The sequence below is a fragment of the Zalophus californianus genome, chromosome 2 (genome assembly GCF_009762305.2).
Source record: "Zalophus californianus isolate mZalCal1 chromosome 2, mZalCal1.pri.v2, whole genome shotgun sequence".
NCBI lineage: Eukaryota > Metazoa > Chordata > Mammalia > Carnivora > Otariidae > Zalophus > Zalophus californianus.
This window is the reverse complement of record NC_045596.1, coordinates 32,312,558-32,332,838: the sequence shown is the minus strand read 5'-3', so window position 1 is coordinate 32,332,838 and position 20,281 is coordinate 32,312,558. Positions and strand designations below refer to the sequence as shown.

Below are 20,281 nucleotides of genomic sequence, written 5' to 3'. Positions count from 1 at the left end.
CATCGAGTCACGCATCGAGTCCCACATCGGGCTCCCTGCTCAGCCGGGAGTCTGCTTCTCCCTCTGACCCTCCCCCCTCTCTCAAATAAATAAAATCTTTTAAAAAAACAAAACAAAAAACCCCCAAAACACAAATTTCTTTGTAAATGAAGAAAGCAAAAGAAGAGACACAGATTATATATGTTGTTGTAAAATTCTATTTGATTATAGCTTTAAGGCAATACTTTTTTATCTTTTAGGAAAGAAAGCTTGAATAAGTTTCTGATCCACCTCTGTACTTACCCAGATAAGTTAATTTCACTTCTTTTTTGACCATGGCGATCGAAGATTTTCACAATATGATCAGCTCTAAAAGCAATCAGAACACAAAAAATATAATTTGTTTCTTTTTATACATATATATTAAAAAATTAAGCTGCCATCCAAGTGATTTCAATGTTCTCTCATGACAGTTTCATAATTTATATCTACAAAGTTATTACCAGGGAAAAGGTTTTATGAACTGTGATGTTAATGGAAGTGAATGTATTATTTTTCCCACTATACAACCATCACACAAGAACTTCCACTAAATAAATGGTGTGGTTATGCAGGCATACAGCCATTTGAAGCCAGGATGATTTACTTAAAACATTCACTGATTTCTTACCCTGTTACTGCAAGGTAGTTTCCTGATGTTTTTTGCCAGGTGAACCGTACTGGTGTGCCAAGCCAAGTCTTTTCGAGCAGTGAGAAAATACGCTAAAAAGATAAAGGTAATTTTTATATTTTCAAGACATGCAATTTAAGGGTCGGTCAAAGATATGAAAACAGTAGGGTTCAAGATAGTAAAGGCTTATTGTTAGAGCTTATCCAGAAAAAGTCAACAATGTAACAGACAAAATGACTAATCAGGTCAACCAACCAACCAACTTCTACAATCTGGTTGTTTGTATGGACAAACAACAAACTTTGTATGAAGTAGGGACCTCAATACACAGGCAAGTATTTATTATAAATTTTGGTTTTAAATGTTTTTGAATATTTTTATAAAAATTATAATTTTAATGTTTTACATGTTAAAGAGTAAAATAATTTAAACTTGAATTTAGCTAATAATCGGTAGCATGGATTTTTTAAAAAAATTTATTTGAATTCAGTTAATTAACATATAATGTATTATTAGTTTCAGAGATAGAGGTCAGTGATTCATCAGTCTTATGTAACACCCAGTGCTCATTACATCACATGCCCTCCCTAATGTTCATCACCCAGTTACCCCATCCCCCCACCCCCACCCCCTCCAGCAAATCTGTTTGTTTCCTATGATTAAGAGACTCTTATGGTCTGTCTCCCTGATTTTGTCTTGTTTCCTTTTCTTCCCCCTCTTCCCCTATGATCCTCTGTTTTGTTTCTTAGATTCCACAAATGAGCGAAATCATATAACTGTCTTTTCTCTGATTGACTTATTTTGCTTAGCATAATACCCTCTAGCTCCAACCATGTTGTTGCAAATGGCAAAATTTCATTCTTTTTGATGGCTGAGTAATAGTCCATTGTAGATATATACCACCTCTTCTTTATCCATTCATCTATCGATGGACATCTGGGCTCTTTCCATAGTTTGGCTACTGTGGACATTGCTGCTATAAATATTGGGGAGTAGCATGGATTTTTTTTTTAGATTAAACTTAAAACTACCATTTAAAAAATCTTAACCATGATAAAAATACAAACTATTTCATTCAAAATTTTCTTCCTTTACCCATTAGTCATATTTACTTAATCATTAAGTGCTTAATTTAGCTATTAGGTGGACAGTGTAACAACTGAAAAGTCTTTCTTTTCACTCAGTCAGGAACTGGGGTACCCAATATGGAACCCACAAAACACAACTGGACTTGAAATTTTATTGAGGGCTTGAAATGTAGGTAGTCCGAATTTAGATATGTTGTAAATGTAGAATACATAGGCATTTCAAGGAATAGAAAAATGTAAACTATCTCATTGATAATTTTTTATATTGATTACATATTGAGATAATATTTTGGATATACTGGATAAAATAAATTATTTAAATTAATCTTACCCATTTCTTTTAAAACATTTTAATGTGGCTCCTAAAAATTTTAAGTTACATTGGCTTACAGATTTATATCAAACAATACTGACCTAGAACAACTAAGAACATAGAGCTTGAATGAAAAATTTAGATTTTAATATTAGCTTAAATTATAAACAATTAGGTTAAATCATAGACCGTATCTAGGCATATGAACTTTACATAGTACTACAGGAGGCCTGACAATCTGAGTGGCCACACAAAACTCATCCAGTGCTTGAAATTAAACACCAAGGGGCACCTGGGTGGTGCAGTTGGCCAAGGGTCAGGCTCTCGATTTCTGCTCAGGTCATGTTCTCAGGGTTCTGAAATTGAGCCCTGCACTCAGCAGGGAGTGTGCTTGAGATTCTCTCTCCCCCTTCCTCCTTGCCCCTTCCTCTGCTCACCCATGTTTTCTAAAAATAAATAAATCTTTAAAAAAAATTAAACACCAATCAATAAGCATTTAGTATGTTAAGTAGATGAAATCCACCTCTATTGGAAACAGGAGTGTTCTATAATCACCAGTGCATCCACGTTTTGTGGAGCCTGAAAACACCTTGAAGGGGGGGAAAAAGCATAAAGGCATCTTTTGCAATTTTGTGACCACGTGGCCGTGGAACCCCCTCATGCAAGTGAGGGATCCTTAAACTTAAATTTCATTAGCTTCATAGTAGACCTCTTCTGGCTGAGATCTTACCTATTTTTCTTTCGCGGAGCTACATTTACATGCTCCATTTACAGTATAGTCAAAAAGTACTAGCTTCACAACCAGAAAAACAAGGTTTGAATTTCGTTTTTTACTTCTCAGTTGTAGGGCTTAAAACAAGTGGCCTAAATTGCCTCAGGCACAAAACTCTCAATTGTAAACCAAGAATAATTATCTCCTCCGTTCTGATACTTCATGAATTCTGAAGCGCATTAGAAATGTTAAGTTATGATTAGCGGTCAATTCCATTTTCCATGCTAACAGCCACGAGGAATCCTTAGGACTTAATTAATTTTTAAATTGAACTATCCCTTTCTTTGCCAGATCAGAGCAGAGAGCTATTGCTGTAGCAAAGCAGAAGGGTTTTGAAATGAGCTGTAGCCAGTGACCGGGGATGGGGTTCACCTGAAGCCCAAGCGTAGGAACGGTGTGTGCAGAGGATGATGCTCTCCAGCAAGACCTGCGTGTTTAAGTGCAGATTTCTCCGTGACTTATGTATATTAGCCACTGAGTGATTTGTACATTAAAGCAGTCACAGGCAATACAATTTGACATTATTCTTTCAGAAGCTTTTCACTCTTTTTAAGTGCTGAGCAGTCGCGCGGCTTGCCAGGGATTCAGCTGCAGGAAAAGAACCAGCTCGTGACCCCCGATCCAGCCAATTTCACTGCGACCCTCCAAGCACACCGTTCTTCCTGCGGTGCGAAGTTCGGGGTCTTTTCTGACCCAGACTGCTCATTTCAGGCCGTGCCTTCAACTCCGTTCACGGTCCCAGAAACGAGGCCTCCTTCTCCGCCTTCTCCTCCTCTCCAATTTTCTTTCTTTTCCCCTCCTTCCCTCAACTTCGCCCCCGCTTTTCCCCTCCCCGGTCACCCAGCTCTCGTCCCCATTCCTAACGCACCCTGGAAGAGGGAGTGAGGGCACAGGCCCCTATCCTCGAAGTGACGCTCAGCAGGCTAAGAGACAGTGGTCGCGTTTTCCCGCCCCCCCCGCCCCGGGGGTTTTAAGTTATTTACCTTCATCTCAAGGCTCGACCGGCCGCGCGATCTGGCAAATGCGCAGGCGCACCTGGTCTGCTCCAAGAGGGCTAACGCGTTCCCGTCACCCAGGAGACCGCGCGAGCAGTGACCAATCAGCGAACACTAGCTGAAGGGCGGTGCCTCGTGGGGTCTTCCGCAGGGGAGGGCGGGAGGCGGGGACTGGAATCACGTGACGCTGGCAGAGGCAGGCCCCGAAAGATTGCGCGTCAGGAGGCCCTGCTGAGCCCTGGCTTCCTGGTTGGGCTCTGATTGGATGAGACCGGGGACTCACCCGAGGGAGGTGGGCTCTGTGAGCCCTGAAAGGCGCCTGCGTAAATTTCGGCCTCTGGTTCCTAAGATGCCTTTGGTGGCGGTTGGGGGCGCCCAGAATCAAGGAAACGAAAAGGCACTGACTGTTGGATGAAACGAGAACGGAAATTTGCTCTCGGGGCAAATACTCTTACATAGTACGCGCAAAGAGGACTTGGACAGGCCCGTGCGTCATCTGTTTTTTTCCTTTCCAGGCTTCTGGAAGAAGAAATAGGATGTGAGGAGTAGTTTTGTTTTGTTTTAAGGCGTTCATAGGCCAACTAAATTGGGCAAGAAAAATGAGTTCTAAGTGCTTCCCTCCTTAGACTTTGGACCTGGCAGCTTTTCCCCAAATACTATGTCCTGCCATAGATTGGTGCTTTATTATTTAGAGTATGAAAGTACTTCTTTTGCCCAAGTGTCTGAAAATGTTGAACAATCCACCCTTTTCTTTTCGACTTTAGGTAGGAATCATAACGCTTAAAGAAAATGATTTCAGGGACACCTGGGTGGCTCAGTCAGTTAAGCATCTGTCTTCAGCTCAGCTCAGCTCAAGATCCCGGGTCCTGGGATCGAGTCCCACATCGGGCTCCCTGCTCAGCGGGGAGCCTGCTTCTCACTCTCTGCTGCTCCCCCTGCTTGTGTGCTCTCTCTCTCTGATTAATGATAAAATATTTTTATGATTTCAATGAAATAATAAGGGGTGTTGCCATTCTTAAGGAGGGTACTGTTCCCTTGCTTGGGGGTTTTGATGTTTAGGTTTCCCTTTAGTTTTAGGTGCAAGATCTGCCTGTTAAAATGAAGATGTTAATAGGTGATTGAGTGAAAGAAAACGATTAAAGAAGTAGAAATTCAGAAATTGGCCATGCAATATTTAAAAGAGTGAATGGGACTTTTTAGGTTTAGGGAATGTAGGGGAGACAAAATTTTGCCTCTGCCCTCTTAGGGTTTTTTGGCTAGACCTAAGAATTAAGCTGACCTAAGACGGATTAACAGAAGAAAAGCCTACAAATATGTAGGTGTTACCTGAAATGGGAGCCATCCTAAGGAAAAGACCCAAAGAAATGATGACACCTACATGCATGCTTTTATTTTAGGTTGAACCAAGAGAGGAAACTGGGAACACAATTAAACTATGTGGTGAGGCTGAAGAAAAATAATTATTTTAATAAGGTCTGTTTGTATAGACTCTCAAGCTCAGCTTCTGCTTGATGATAAGAATGCTTCTGGTACACAGAGGGTATTTCATATGGGAGTTTTTCATCCCTTGTTTTCAGGAAGAAAAGATTAGATTACTCATTTGCATCTGCTATTTTTTGGGGACCTTTAGCTCAAAATAATCCTTATGTCAAAGTGGTTTATTTTGGAGTGGCATATTCTGCCACCCTTCAGGGGAAGTCTACATAACAGAGAAAATTAGGCCAGAAAAATGAAAATCAGGAGAGTGTAGATTCCTGCAAACCAGGGCAAAGCATTTCAAGAGATTCAAAGTAGATACTATTTACTCTTTTAAAGATTTTATTTATTTATTTGAGAGAGAGAGAGAAAGTTGTGCACAAGCAGGGGGAAGGGGCACAGGGAGGAGCAGGGAGCCAGGTGCAGGACTCAATCCCAGAACCCCAGGATCATGACCTGAGCATGCTTAACTGACTGAGCCACCCAGGCGCCCCCAAAGTAGATACTATTTAATAGACTATTGGGTTTGTCTCAGAAGAGGAAGTTAAGGTAAAATGATAGAATAAGGATAACAATGAATTGAAAGAGGTCAACTTGGGATGCCTGGGTGGCTCAGTCAGTTAAGCGTCTGCCTTCAGTTCTGGTCATGATCCCAGGGTCCTGGCATCGATTGCCACATCGGGCTCCCTGCTCAGCGGGGAGCCTGCTTTTCCCTCTGCCTGCTGCTTCCCCTGCCTGTGCTCTCTCTTTCTGTTTCCCTGACAAATAAATAAATGAAATCTTCAAAAACAAAAAAAAAGAAAGAGGTCAACTTACTTAGAGGTAGTAGGTAATTAGGCTTACTGGGCTTTTTTCTTTTTATCTTGTTTTTGTGGGAACGTGTTTTTTAGTTACGAATTCCATGTCCTGTCATAGGTCTAATCAAATTTTCTACTTCTTTTTGAGTCAGTTTTGATTGTGTCTTTCTAAGAATTTGTTCTTTTCATCTAGGTTATCCAATTTGTTGGCATACTGTTGTTCACAGTATTCCTTTATACTTTTTTATTTCTATAGGGTCAATAGTGATGTTTCTTCTTTTATTCCTGATTTTAGTAATTTGAATGTTTTCTCATTTTTCCTGTCTAGTCTAGCTAACTATGTCAATTTTGTTGACCTTTTAAAAAATAGATTTTAGTTTTGTTGATGTGATAAGCTTAATTGTGTCCCCCACCAAAAAAAAGATATGTTGAAGTCCTAATCCCTAGTGCTTGTGAATATAGCTTTATCTGGAAATAAGGTATTTGCAGATATAATTTAGATGCCATTTGCATGGCCCTAATTTAATATGACTTATATGTACTTACAAAAATAGGGAAACTCGAACACAGACACACAGGGAGAATGCTATGTGACAACAGAGGCAGAGACTGATGTAGCTACACTCAAAGAATGCCAAGGATTGTTGCCCACATCAGAGCTAGGAAGGGGCAAGTAATAATTCAGGGGGTACATAGTCCTATTAAACACCTTGAAGTTGGACTTCTAGCTTTCAGAACTGTGAGATAATAAATTTCTGTTGTTTTAGGTCACATGGTTTGAGGTATGTTGTTACAGTAGCCCTAGGAAACTAATACAGATTTTGCTACCAGGAATTGGTGTGCTGCTATAACAAATACCTAAAATGTAGTAATGGCTTATGGCTAGAGGCTGGTAGAATTTTGAGGTACTTGGTAGTAAACTTAAATTGCTTTGAAGACATTGTTGGTTGAAATGTGGACATTAAAGGTGTTTCTGATGAGAGCTCAGACAGGAGAGCTATAGAGGAAGTTTCTGGGTTTTTTAGAGAATACATAGATTGTCATAACATAATGTTGCTGAAAATTTGAATCTTCACAGTGCTTCTGGTGAGGGCTCAGATGGAAATAAGGGACATGTTATTGGATGCTGGAGGGAAGTTGATCCTTGTTATAACGTGGTAGAGAATTTGGCTGAATTGTATTGTGTTGGGTGGAAAGCAGAATTTATAAGTGATAAACTTACATAACTAAGGAGATTTTCAGTTAAGGTATTTCAGTAAGGTATTCAGTAAGGCACAGCCTAGTTTCTCCTGCTGCTTAGTAAAATGTGAGAGGATGGAAATAAGTTGAGAATGAACTGCTAAGCACAAAAGAACCAGCACTTGGTTATTTGGAAAATTCTCAGCCTATCCAGATAGCATGTTCTGGAAACAGGGTCAAGGGTATGGACAGAAAACTATTTACTAAAGAGATTAGGCATGTGCCTTATGAATCCAATCAACCATCTCAGCAAAAACAAAGAGTAGTGAACTTCCAGATATGGCAACATAAACATCCCCTTGTGCCCTGTTGTACCCACACCCACACCCCCCAAAAAACCAACAGCCAACCACTGAGAGATGTATAGAGCATCACAGAGTTGTGAAACAACTTCAAGAGCCAAATTTATGTGTAATTGGAGTCCCAGAAAGAGCTGGGGGTGGAAGAATAGAATATTTGAAAAAGTGAAGGTTGAAAAATTTCCAAATTTAATGAAAATGCTAACCCCACAGATCCAAAAACTCAATGACCACTAAGCAAAAGAAACATGAAAAAAAACTAAAAAGTTATTTAAAACCTATGATGAGAGAAAATCTTAAGGGGCGCCTGGGTGGCTCAGTCGTTAAGTGTCTGCCTTTGGCTCAGGTCATGATCCCAGGGTCCTGGGATCGAGCCCCGCATCGGGCTCCCTGCTTGGTGGGGAGTCTGCTTGTCCTTCTGCCCGTCCGTCTCTCTCTCTCAAAAATAATTAAATAGGGCACCTGGGTGGCTCAGTCATTAAGTGTCTGCCTTCAGCTCAGGTCATGATCCCAGGGTGCGGGGCTCCCTGCTCAGCGGGAAGCCTGCTTCTGCTTCTCCCTCTCCCTCTGCTTGTGTTCCCTCTCTTGCTGTGTCTCTCTCTGTCAAATAAATAAATAAAACCTTTAAAAAAAAATCTTAAAAGAAGCCACATTAAGAAGATAAATGCATAGAGGAGCAAAGATAAGAAAATGAGTAGACTTCTTGTTGGAAACCATGCAAGCCAGAAGACCGTGGAGCAACATACTAAAGTACTGAAAGAAAAAAGCTGTCTATATAGAATTCTATACTCAGAAAAAGATCTTTCAAAAATGAAAGTGGCCAACAAACTGAGTCCAGCAATATATATAAAAAAAGAATGTACACCATGGCCAAGTGAAATTTATCCAAGAAATGCAAGCATGGGTCAGTATCTGAAAATCAATTAATACAATATGCAATATTAATATAATAAAGGACAAAAAAATGTATGATCACATTAATAGACAACAGAAAAACACTTGACAAAATCTCAAAAACTTAAAATTCATTCATGATAAAAATACTCAATAAACTAGGAATGAAATGTATTTTCCTCAAACTGAGAAAGGTCATCTACAAAAAACCATATAACTAACATTATACTTATTGGTAAAGACTGAATGCCTTCTCCCTAAGCTTAGGGGGGGAAAGGGATATCCACTCTTGCCGCTTCTACTTACCATTATGTTGGAGGTTCTAGCCAGGGGAATTACTGAAGAAAAGGAAATAATCTCTAGATTGGAGAGGAAGAAGTAAAACTATGCAGATATCATCCACTTGTACAGAGAAAATTCCAAGGAAGCCACTAAAAACCATTATAATAAACTAATAAATGAGTTGAGCAAGTTTGTAGGATATAAGATCAATACACAAAAAGTGAATTGCATTTTTCTATACTAGAAATGAACAATCCAAAAGTGAAAAAATTTAAAAATTTATGTATAATGGCATTAAAATAAAATACATAAATTGAATAAAAGTCCAAGATTTGTACACTAAAAACTATAAAATTTGTTTGTTTAAAGAAATTAAAGAAAAAAATGTGAATACATACCACATTCATGGATCAGAGACTTAATATTCTTAAGATGGCAGTACTTCCTAATGTATAGATTCAATAAAAATCTCTATTAAAATCCCAGCTATCTTTTTTGAGGAGATTGAGAAGGTGATCCTAAAATTCATAAGGAATTTCAAGGGACTCAGAAGATGCAAAATAATCTTGAAAAAGAAGAACAAAGTTGAAAAGCTCACATTTTTTTATTTTAAAACTTACTGCAAAGCTACAGTAAACAAAACAGTGTATTATTAGCGTAAGGATAGCTATATAGATCAATGGAATAGAATTGAGAGTCCAGAAATAAAACTATACATTTGTGGGCAACTGATTTTCAAAAAGGTTGTCAAGACAATTCAAAGGGGAAAAGAATTAAATTCAACAAATGGTGTTGGGACAACTGGATATCCATGCAAAAAATAAAGTTGGATCCCTACCTCACAGAATATACAAAAATTAACTCAAATGAATTAAAGAAATAAATGTAATAGTTAAAATTATAATATTCTTAGAAGAAAACGTAGGAATTTATTACTTTGGTTTATGTGATTGTTTCTTGGATATGACATCAAAACCACAAATGACAAAAGAAAAAAAATTGTAGACTTCATAGAAATCAAAACTTTTGACCCTCAAAGGACACCACCATGAAAGTAAAAAGACAACACACAGACTGGGAGAAAATATTTGCAGATCATATATTTGATGAGACTTGTATTTAAAATATGTAAAGAAATCTACAACTCAATAATAAAAAGACAATTCCATTAAAAATGAGCAAATAATTTGAACAGACATTTCTCTAAAGAAGATATATGAATGGCTAATAAACCCATGCAAAGTTGCTCAACATCATTAGTCATCAGGGAAATGTAAATGAAAACTACAATGAGGTATCACTTTACATGATAGTCATTGTCAGTTTAACTTGTATTTCTCTGGGTGCTAATGAATTCAAACACTTTTCTGTTGGTCATCTGGCTCTTCTGCACATTATTTAACAGTATTCACTAATTTTATGTAGTTGTCTTTTTTTGGTCAATTTGTAAGAGATCTTTTGCGTAATCTTGTGTGGTTAAATAAGTATTTTAAAAACAGCTACTTGGTTTTGAAATTTTCCCCTTCTTATTGACTTCTTGATGATTTTTTTAATTCTAATTTTTTACACTGAAATCTTTAATATATAGTGTTTATTTCTGTAAATGGATGAAATGGGGATCTTCTTTTATATTAAATGTGGCCCAAACTCTTCTCCAGACATTCACTCAGGGTAGAGCTTGCCATACCACATGTATTCTTATTTTCTAAAAATTTTTTAAAAGATTTTATTTATTTATTTGACAGAAAAAGAGACAGCAGAGAGGGAACCCAAGCAGGGGGAGTGGGAGAGGGAGAAGCAGGCTTCCCGCTGAGCAGAGAGCCCAATGTGGGGCTTGATCCCAGGATCCTGGGATCATGACCTGAGCTGAAGGCAGACGCTTAATGACTGAGCCACCCAGGTGCCCCGACACGTATTTTTATTATACCCAAGAAAGGAGTCTGCAGGCCAGAACACCTTGCAGTTACTTTAGTTTCAGAAAAAAAAATCATTCCATTTTGATCAAACTGCTGCTACATACTGTTGGCTCACCATTCTGGTGTTGGCAAGAATGCAGATATTCTGCATTAGTCTCCTTATTTTGTCTTTTTGTGGGGGGTGCTTTTTCTTCCCCCTATAATATCTTGGTAACTTACATAATTCCCCCTACTTTCACTGACTTTACTTACTCTGTTTTCATTACCTAACCTTATAGCTTTCCCTACTCTAAATCATTTCCTTATAATTAATATTGCCCATTCAACAATTCTTAGTCCAAGGAAAGGACTTTATTTCAAGTCATTTAGGAATGCTAGAACTTCACCATATATTGTAACCATTTCTTTTTTTCACTGTATTATAAAATTGTATTGTTAGCTTTTCATGTTTCTTTTTTAATTTTTTTAGCTTTTCATTTTTAATACTCACTTTTATCTCAAGTTTGATGAAAATTACAGAACTGGTCAGTTTTAGTATGTTTTTAAGAAATTGGCTGGGAACACTTTCAGGCTTGTGAACATCATTTTTCTAATATTGCAATAACTTAGTAATTAAACAAAGCTGGTAAGTAATGGTCATTGCATATTTAACTTTAAATATGAATACTAAATACATTTGGATTTTTTGAAATTTTAATTTTTGTGCATTACCTCATAAATGTGTTTATAGATTTAAATGTTTTTCAATTGTAAAATTATATGATCCTTTTAAGGACTGCATAGCGTACTAGGGAATTGAACTTGGTCATAAGTTTAAACCCCCAGTTTAAACCCAGTTCATGACACTTACTAGTTTTTTGTTTTTGTTTTTGTTTTTTAAGATTTTATTCTTTAGTAATCTCTACACCCAACATGGAGCTGGAACTCACAACCCTGAGATCAAGAGTCACACACTCCACTGACTGAGCCAGCCAGGTGTCTCTAGTTTTTTGACCTTGAGCAAATTACCTCCCCTGACTCTGTGCTCTGAAGTTTAAAATGGTGATAATAATACCTGCCCTCATTTGATTTTAGAGAAAACTAAGTTAGTTAAAAAGAGAAAAAAAAGAAAACATAAAATCCCACTTTCAATATATATTAGTTTTTTTGTGTATTTCCTTCTGGGTTTTGCTTCTGTGTATACCTATTTTACTATGCATTTATAATTATGGTAGGTGCATGTATTTAACACATTTATTTAGGTCAGGTAATAAATATAACGTATTTATTAGGCTGCTCAGTACTGAAAATAGAAAAGCATACATTCCTAATAAAATGGATTTTGAGTTTTCCCGTACCAGGTTAAGTCAATTCTTTCTTCAACTCCCTTCTGCTGAATTAGAGCCTGAATCATTTAGATCATTGATTCTCTAACTTTAGTGTGTATTTGATAAATTCAGTGTGTATTAGAATCACCTGGTGGGGGGTGCTGTTGAAACAAATTGCTTGTCTCCACCCCGAGTCTCTGATTTAGTAGGTCTGCAGTACATTTGGAGAATTTGCATTTCTTTTTTTATAGTAACTTTTAAGATTTATTTATATATTTGAGAGAGAGAGAGAGAGAGAGAGAATAATCAGGGGGAGGGGCAGGGAGGGGCAGAGGGAGGGGTAGAAGCAGACTCCCACTGAGCAGGGTACCTGACATGGGGCTCCACCCCAGGACCCTGGGATCATGACCTGAGCCAAAGGCAGACACTCAACCAACTGAGCCACCCAGGTGCCCGCCCATTTTTTTTTAAAGATTTTATTTGTGTGAGAGAAAGAGACCCTGAAGGGGGTGGGGAGGAGCAGACAGAGAGGGACAAGCAGACTCTCCACTGAGTGCCCAGCCCGATGGGGGCTGGATCCTACGACCCTGAGATCATGACCTGAGCCGAAATCAAGAGTCAGATGCTCAACTGACTGAGCCGCCTAGGCAGCCCTGGAGAACTTGCATTTCTCACATGTTTCCAGGTGATGCTGATTATGCCTATCTGTGGATTGCTCTTTGAGGCCACTTCAGGTAGTTTCTTATGTCCCCTTCACTTTTTGTCATATGTGACACTAAAACAGCCTGTATTCTTTTTGATGTTGATTAAGTTTACAAAGCAACAATACTTTTCCTAGTATATGCCTTCTGAAAAATTTCAATTTATTTTCTTTAAGATATTATTTATTTAATTGAAAGAGCGAGCATGAGCAGGGGGGAGGGGTAGAGGGAGAAGGAGAAAGCAGACTCCCTGCTGACCGGGGAGCCCAATGCAGGACTCGATCCCAGGACCCTGGGATTATGATTTGAGCTGAAGGCAGATACTTACCCGACTGAGCCACTCTAGCATCTCTCAATTTATTATTTTTAAGTTGCAAGAAGCATTTGGTATTATTTCCTAGAAGTCAGGGATCCTAATTAATGCCTGGTTTTCTATTTTTTGTTATTCTTGTTTTTCTCATCAGGCTGACAGAATAGGTAGGATTTCAGTAGGGAGATAAGAAAGGATATTGAGAGATAATGAGGTACAGTGGAAGATGCAGGCAAGGCGATTTGAACTCAGTAACAATCAATTAGTAACTTAGATAATGTACTTAACTTCCTCAGCCTCACTTTTTTTTAATTGAAATATGTTTGACATACAACATTGTGTAAATTTAAGGTATACATGTTAATTTCATACATTTATATATGTAGTATGATTGCCATTGCAGTAATAATTATCAGCTTCACTTTTCTTATCTACAATGGAGTTTGAAAATTAATAAAAATATTTTTGTTGTATTCTTCTGGAAATATTTGTATCCTTTGCAAATGCTTGAATCCTTTCCTGAATGCAAAATCTTTTGTAATATGATATTTGGGAAAGAAGGGAAATCCAGCTCCCCATTCTAAAATTTAAGAGCCAAGAACATGATTAAGCCTGTTCATCTGGGAAAGGATCTGGTGTCCACTTATATGGAAGAGGTTCACTGAAGAGTTTGTTAAGCCATTACACAACCTGTCGGAGAGGTAATTCTAGAATGCACAGAGCTCTTTTTGTTTAAGCTATACAATTTAAAATTGATTGCTTATTTAAGTATAAATAGCTGTTATTATAGCAATCTGCAGAAACCTCTAATTTATTTGGAAAAGCATGGCATTATAAAAAAGTTGTATTTTCAGAACCTGCTATAAAAACTGGTAAAGAATGCAGGAAGCTTGTCAAAGGATCCTGAAAAAAATGAACATAATTTGCTATAATATCAGAAAAATGTTTTTCCAAAGAGAGAAAGAGAGACAAAGAGAAGGGAGAGTTTCCAAGATGAAGAGAAAGAGAGATAGCATGGGCTTGGGGATGGAAAATAATGACGTTTATACTAAATACTGATAAAAGAATAGGAAATTTAGGTAGAATTCAGGGTGTTTTTTTTTTAATAAACATATAGAGAGTTCTTTATTGCACACTACATTTCCAGCAAATGCCAGTATTGTTGATCATCTTATGTTTTTGCCTCCAATTTATCTTTTAGACTTCTGGTCTTTAAAATAGCCATTTGAAGAAACATTTTTTTTATTACCAATATTATATAGAAAGGAAGTCTAATAGTCATATTAACTAGGGAAAGATAGTGTATTCAAAAATAATATCTGGCTAGGGATCCTAAATTGAACATTTCCCTTTGGTTTCCTAACTAATATCAGTAGCTAAAAATATTAATGTCATTTAAAATTACTTACTGCTATATGATTAATTTTAAGCTTAAAATAAAATTGGATATTCCACATTAAGCCAGTTATTTTTGTCCAGTTCTGTCTGACGCACGATTCTAGGTACAGATACATGGCTATGAATCAAATAGCCAAGGAAATTAAGAAATTAAAGTTAGTTCTGGGCTCATGACAATTTAATGATTCCTATTCTCTAGGGGAAAATTTTTGCATTACTTCCCCAGAATTCATATAGAGTAGGAGTTCTTAATGTTGGCCACCATTAGAATTACTTGGGGGTCACTTGGGGTGGCTCAGGTTCAATCCAGATTAAAACAGAATTTCTAGAGATGGAGACTGGATGGAACTTTCTTGCTTGATTTCCTTTTTTGTTTTGTTTTGTTTTGTTTTTTAAACTCTGTGGTATCCAGCCAGAATTGAGAACAACTGATTTATTCTACAGTATGCTAAATCCAAGAAAGCAGATGGAAATCCTGTTTTGTTTCTGAAGGCAAATAGCCTCTTCTCTTCACAAACCTATGCTCAGAAATGTAAAGGGACTCTGTCACTTTGGAAACCAGTTTGATGGTTCCTCAAAAAGTTAAACATAGAATTACTGTTAAGACCCAGCAATTTCACTCCTAGGTATATACTCCAAAGAATTGAAAACAGGGACTCAAACAAATACTTGTACACATATGTTCAGCACTATGACGTTAGCCAAAAGGTGGAAACAACCCAAATGTCCCAAATGGATAAACAAATTGTAATACACCAATATTATTATTATTCAGCCATTAAAGGAATGAACTGTTGATACATTTCATGCTACAACATGGATAAATCTTAAAAATATGTTAAGTGAGAGAAGCCTGACATAAAGGGTCACATGTCTTATGATTCCTATATGAAGTATCCAGAATAGGGAAATCCATACAGGTTGCAAATTGGGGGTTGTCAGGAGCTGGGAGAAGAGGGAATGGGGAGAACTACTTGGTAGCTATGGAGTTTTCTTTTGGGCTTACAAGAATGTTTTAGAACTAGAGAGAAGTAGTGGCTGCACATTATGAATGTACTAACTGCTATTAAATTACTTTTAGTATTTATTCTAAATTTTATATAGTATTATTAATTTAACTCACTTTAAAATTGTTAATGTCATATTATATGAATTTGGCCTTAATTAAAAAAAAAAGCTATGCACAAACATCAGATCTTTACATTTAATGTGATTTTCAAACCTGCGCACACCTTGGTTGTGCAGTGGCCTTTGGTGGCCTAGAGTCCCTGTCCCCGCCACCCGTGATCGCGCTCCGAGGCCCGTGAGGGGTCACCCCCATGGTTTCCACCAGCCCACACGCGCGACAGCATAGCAGCCATCCCCTCCAGCGGCTCGCTCGTGGCCACCCACGACTATCACCAGCCCGGCCTGGGCTCCACTTCCAGTAATAGCTCCTGCAGAGGTGCGGAGCATCCTGGGGAAGCCATCCCTCACCACCCCGGTCTCCCCAAGGCCGACCTGAACCCTGGTGGGCAATGCTTCTTTTCCCAAAAGTCCACTCTCCCGTACGCGTCTACAGTCTTGGAGTCCCCAGAACGCTCGAAATCTTCCCAGGCCTCCAGCGGCGCGATCACCTGTGACTTGGCTCTGGAAGCCATGAGGAAGCAGCCTGGCAAAGCCAACACCGGGCCCCAATCCACAGTGGCCACCACCAGGCTTCAGGAGGCGCTGGGGCCTGCCTGCCCCTCCTCTCCCTGTAGGCTACAGCAAGCAGAAGCAGTTGGGTTCTTTTATATCAAAACAGCAAAAGATCAAAAAGTAAGTCGAGAGACCTTGCAATGGTGTGCCTTGCACCAAGTGGAAAATAAACTCCAAGAAGCCAGTAAAAAAAAAAAAAAAAAAAAAAGTGATTTTCCTGCTAAAACCAGCTTTTCTGAAAATTAAAGCTTGTCATTAAAAACAACTAATGAACCTAATTAATCATGTGATGCAGGTATTCTGTCTCATAGATAGCCTCAGGTAGAAGCTGTGACTTACCTATTATTCAGAATATATTCTGAATATACCTAAGAATATACTGTATCTGTATCCAGAGATTTGAATTTCTTTACAACTGGGTGTTTTAGGTCTTCGGTGAGGAGCATGCAGGGACCAAAGGGTCTTCCTTGTCCCAATAATTAGTGATTTCAAAACTTCTGGCCCTGTCCTCAAAGGGTAAAGGATTAAATATACTGTTTTCTCTAATGGGTAGAGAAGAAGCATACCAAAGACAGAAGAAGAAATTAAGGAAAATAAAGAGAGAATAGGAAAAATCAGAGCAGAAGCATTGAGAGATGTGAATATTGTCTTAAGTAACTGCAGACTTAGAGGTTTTTTCTTTTTTTGAAAACACACCAGAAATGTGAATTTTTCTTAAAAAAAAAAGATATAAAGATGCTCTTATGATATTTAAAAATGCCAGGCAATGGGATATATTTGGAACCTAGGAAAAAGTTGCTGTTGGAGAAACAATCTTCTGAAAGAGTAAAAATTGCGGGTAAGTAATGCAACCGTTCTACCGCAAGATTCTGTGACTAACACACAGGATCACACACATAGGACAAAAGGGGTCAGAGGCCCGACACCTGCCCTTAGATTCTTTCTGGCTGAAGCCCATATCCTTAGGAGGACGGTAGGAAAAACACGGAGCTGAGGCCCTAACACACGCTGGTTACATCAGGCCTTTTAAACCCTAAGTCTAGCCCTGAAGATAGAACACATTTTGACCTTCCCGGTTAATGTGTAAAAAATATGCTATTTGTAGGAAATGCTGCCATCATGACTCATTAAAAAGTGAATTGCCATGCATACCTAATAACTAGCAATTCCCTCCCCTGCTCGTCTTTGTATTTTCAAGAAAATCATGTTAAATGTAAAGATTTAATTTTTGTACATAAGCTTCTTCTACTTTTTACTTTGAAATAATTGCAAATTTATAGGCGAGTGCAGAGGAATGTGCAGGGAATTCCCGTATACTCTTCCCCCGGCCTCCCAAAATGTTATCATCTTACACAACTGTTGTGCAATACCAATGCCGAGAAATCAGTATTAGTACAATCCATACAGTTTATTCAGATTCACTAGTTACAGAGGCACTTGTGTGTGTAGAGCTGTAAGCAATTTTATCACAGACTTGGCCTTGTGTAACCACCACCACAATCAAAATACTCAACCGTACCATCCCAAGACTCTTGTAATATTCCCTTATAGCCACATTCATCCCTTCCTCCACCATCTCTAACCTCTGGCAACCACTAATCTGTTCTTCATCTCTATAATTATGTTATTTCTTGAGTTTTAAGTAAACGGAACCATGCAGTAGGTAACCTTTTGGCACTAGCTTTCTTCACTCAGCATCGTTTCCTTTCGGAGGTTCATCCATGTTGTGGCATGTATCAATGTTCCTTTTTTTTGCTGAGTGGTATTCCATGGTATGGATGTACCACATTTGTTCAGCCATTCACCAAGTGCAGTTTGGGGCTATTAAGATTAAAGCTTCTATGAACATTCATATACAAGGTGCTATCTGAAATTCACTCTCCATTTCTGTGGGACAAATACCCAAGGATGCTACTGCTGCATAGTATGGTAAGCCTATTTTTAGTTTTGAAAGGGACTGCCAAATATTTTCCAGTATATGCATAGGCTTGTAAGAGGGGAAAATGTTCACTTTGAGAAATAATGAATTTCGCAAATGAAGTCTCTCATATCTCCCTCAATAAGTGAAATTTTTAAGGGAGAAGAGAAAGGAAATTCTTTCTTAACATATAGGGGTGCCTGGGTGGCTCAGTCGGTTAAGCGTCTGACTCTTGGTTTCGGCTCAGGCCACGATCTCATGGGTCACGGATCGAGCCCTACGTTGGGCTCCGCGCTCAGCAGGGAGTCTGCTTGAAGATTCTCTCCCTCTGCCCCTCCCTCTACTCTTGCTCTCTCTCAAATAAATCTTTTAAAAAATAGATACAGTGCTTGGATTAATTGTATTTTAAGTTTTGTGACTCAGACATTTTCTTTTTCTACTTCCTCTGTAATGATTCAGAGGTTGCTCACAGCCTTTGTACCTCCGTGAGTTGTGGTCTCACAGAAAATGAATATAACCCCACAGCAGAGACAGTTGTCAGGGGCTCAGGGATAAAAGTAATTTTTGGTACTTTGGTTAAAAAGAATCACAAAAACAATATTTTCAAAGAAAGATTTATGAAAGAAGACAATAGTAATTTCTATTGGCCCACTGACTTGTAAATAAAGTAGGAATTTCTCACGGTTCGTTATTATAAAACTTCATATAATCGAACTATGGCAGCTGCTAGCCTTCTTAAATAATGAAGGAGAGAATGAAGGAGATGGAGCCTTTGGTAGTTGGTATATTAGACCAGGGATATTGGCATATTTAGAATGGGACAAGGGAGATGACAGGCTAGAGAAATAGGGTATTCAGCATCAATTAACCTGTTCCTGGATCTCGTGATTTTTCTTTAAATTTAAATGTAAAAAATTGTGCATCTTTTCACCTTCTGTGTTCCTGTCTCCTTTTTACTTTTTCTCTGCCCTGGAAATCATAACTATCTGAAAAATAAGCTTTTCCCTCTAAATAAGCTTTTCCCTTGGCTCATCACTAGTAAGATATTGTAACATAAATATCACCTTAAACTCATAAAAATGTTAATTCCAGAGGTTTCAGCATTTCTTTCCATGCCTTCGAAGATTCACTTTCTCTTATCTCTCCCACAGGAAAGGGGATCAATTTTCTCCTAAACATTTCTTGAAAGGAATAGAAAACTGAATTTTGTGTGCTTCATTTGCTCTATCACAAATACGGTCATTTTCATAAACTCTGTCTCATATGGGAGAGGCTGTGCATTGGCAGTTCTGAGATCAGATGTGCAGTCTTCAAAAATCAATTATTTGCAGTTGATTTGCAACTCCACTAATGTTTCCTATGCACCTGGGGAAGGCAAGGGATTTACTTTGTGGAAAACTGGAAGGAGGAGGCCTAGAACACAGAGAACATGTGTCAAGCTGAAAACTGAGCCTTTTTAAAAATATATTTTACCAAATTTTGGAACAATCGGAGAGTTACAGAAACATAATTTTTTTCTGAAGTGTTTGAGAGAATGTTGTTAGCATAATGGTCCATCACCCCAGAATACTCTGTATTTCCTACAAACACACCTCTGTACAAAACCACAATACAACCATCAAAAAATCAGCAAGTTCACACAATACATAAACCTAATTGTCTCTATAATGTCTTTTTTTTAAGATTTTATTTATTTATTTGTCAGAGACAGAGGGAGAGAGAGACAGCAAGCACAAGCAGGGGGAGCGGCAGGCAGAGGGAGAAGCAGGCTCCCCACTGAGCAAGACCCCGATGCGGGACTCCATCCCAGGACCCTGGGATCATGACCTGAGCCGAAGGCAGACGCTTAACCGACTGAGCCACCCAGGCGTCCCTCTATAATGTCTTTGATAGTGAAAGAATTCAATCCAGGATCATGCATTGCATTTGATTGTCCTGTTTTAGTCTTCAATCTGGTACAGCTGCTCAATCTTTCCTTAACTTCCAAGTCTCAACACGTTTGAAAATTCGAGACTAGTTATATTGTAGAATGACCCTCCATTTTAGTTTGTCTGATACTTTCTCATGATTAGAGTCAGATTATGCATCTTCAGCAGGAATATCACAGAAGTGATGCTGTGTTCTTCTCATCCCATCCTCTCATGTGGCCTAAGATTTTGATTTGTCCCATTACTGATGATGATGATCACTTTGATTACTTGATTAAAGTGGTGTCTGCCAGGCTCCTCAATTTAAAGTTACTCTTTG

The 20,281-nt window shown here is 38.3% G+C and overlaps 2 protein-coding genes across 3 annotated transcripts in view; one reads left to right on the top strand and one right to left on the bottom strand.

Moving 5' to 3' along the window:
* WDR19 (WD repeat domain 19) overlaps positions 1-20,281 on the bottom strand; it is a 119,780-nt gene that overhangs the window by 97,621 nt on the left and 1,878 nt on the right. Inside the window, exons 1-3 of one of the 2 annotated variants that reach the window (XM_027600213.1) lie at positions 3,806-3,918; positions 650-741; positions 283-348 (exon numbers count right to left, since the gene is read on the bottom strand). In XM_027600213.1, coding sequence (XP_027456014.1) covers positions 283-348; positions 650-741; positions 3,806-3,811 — 164 coding nt within the window. In that variant the 5' untranslated portion in view covers positions 3,812-3,918. Of the gene's footprint in view, positions 1-282; positions 349-649; positions 742-3,805; positions 3,919-20,281 lie in introns of those variants that run through there. The other variant, XM_027600214.2, reaches the window with a different exon arrangement.
* On the top strand, positions 13,265-16,078 carry LOC113925601 (pancreatic progenitor cell differentiation and proliferation factor-like). Its single transcript, XM_027600117.1, has 3 exons — positions 13,265-13,289; positions 15,770-15,917; positions 15,955-16,078. The coding sequence occupies exons 1-3, from the start codon at positions 13,265-13,267 to the stop codon at positions 16,076-16,078; spliced, it is 297 nt and encodes a 98-aa protein (XP_027455918.1).

What these genes read in the sequence shown, in the direction of transcription:
- LOC113925601 (XM_027600117.1), top strand. Translation starts at nt 13,265, where the DNA reads ATGCAGGCAAGGCGATTTGAACTCA. An exon ending in GGCAAGGCGATTTGAACTCA is followed by an intron (nt 13,290 to 15,769) that starts GTAACAATCAAT and finishes GGTTTCCACCAG; the next exon opens with CCCACACGCGCGACAGCATA. An exon ending in GAAGCCATCCCTCACCACCC is followed by an intron (nt 15,918 to 15,954) that starts CGGTCTCCCCAA and finishes CCTGGTGGGCAA; the next exon opens with TGCTTCTTTTCCCAAAAGTC.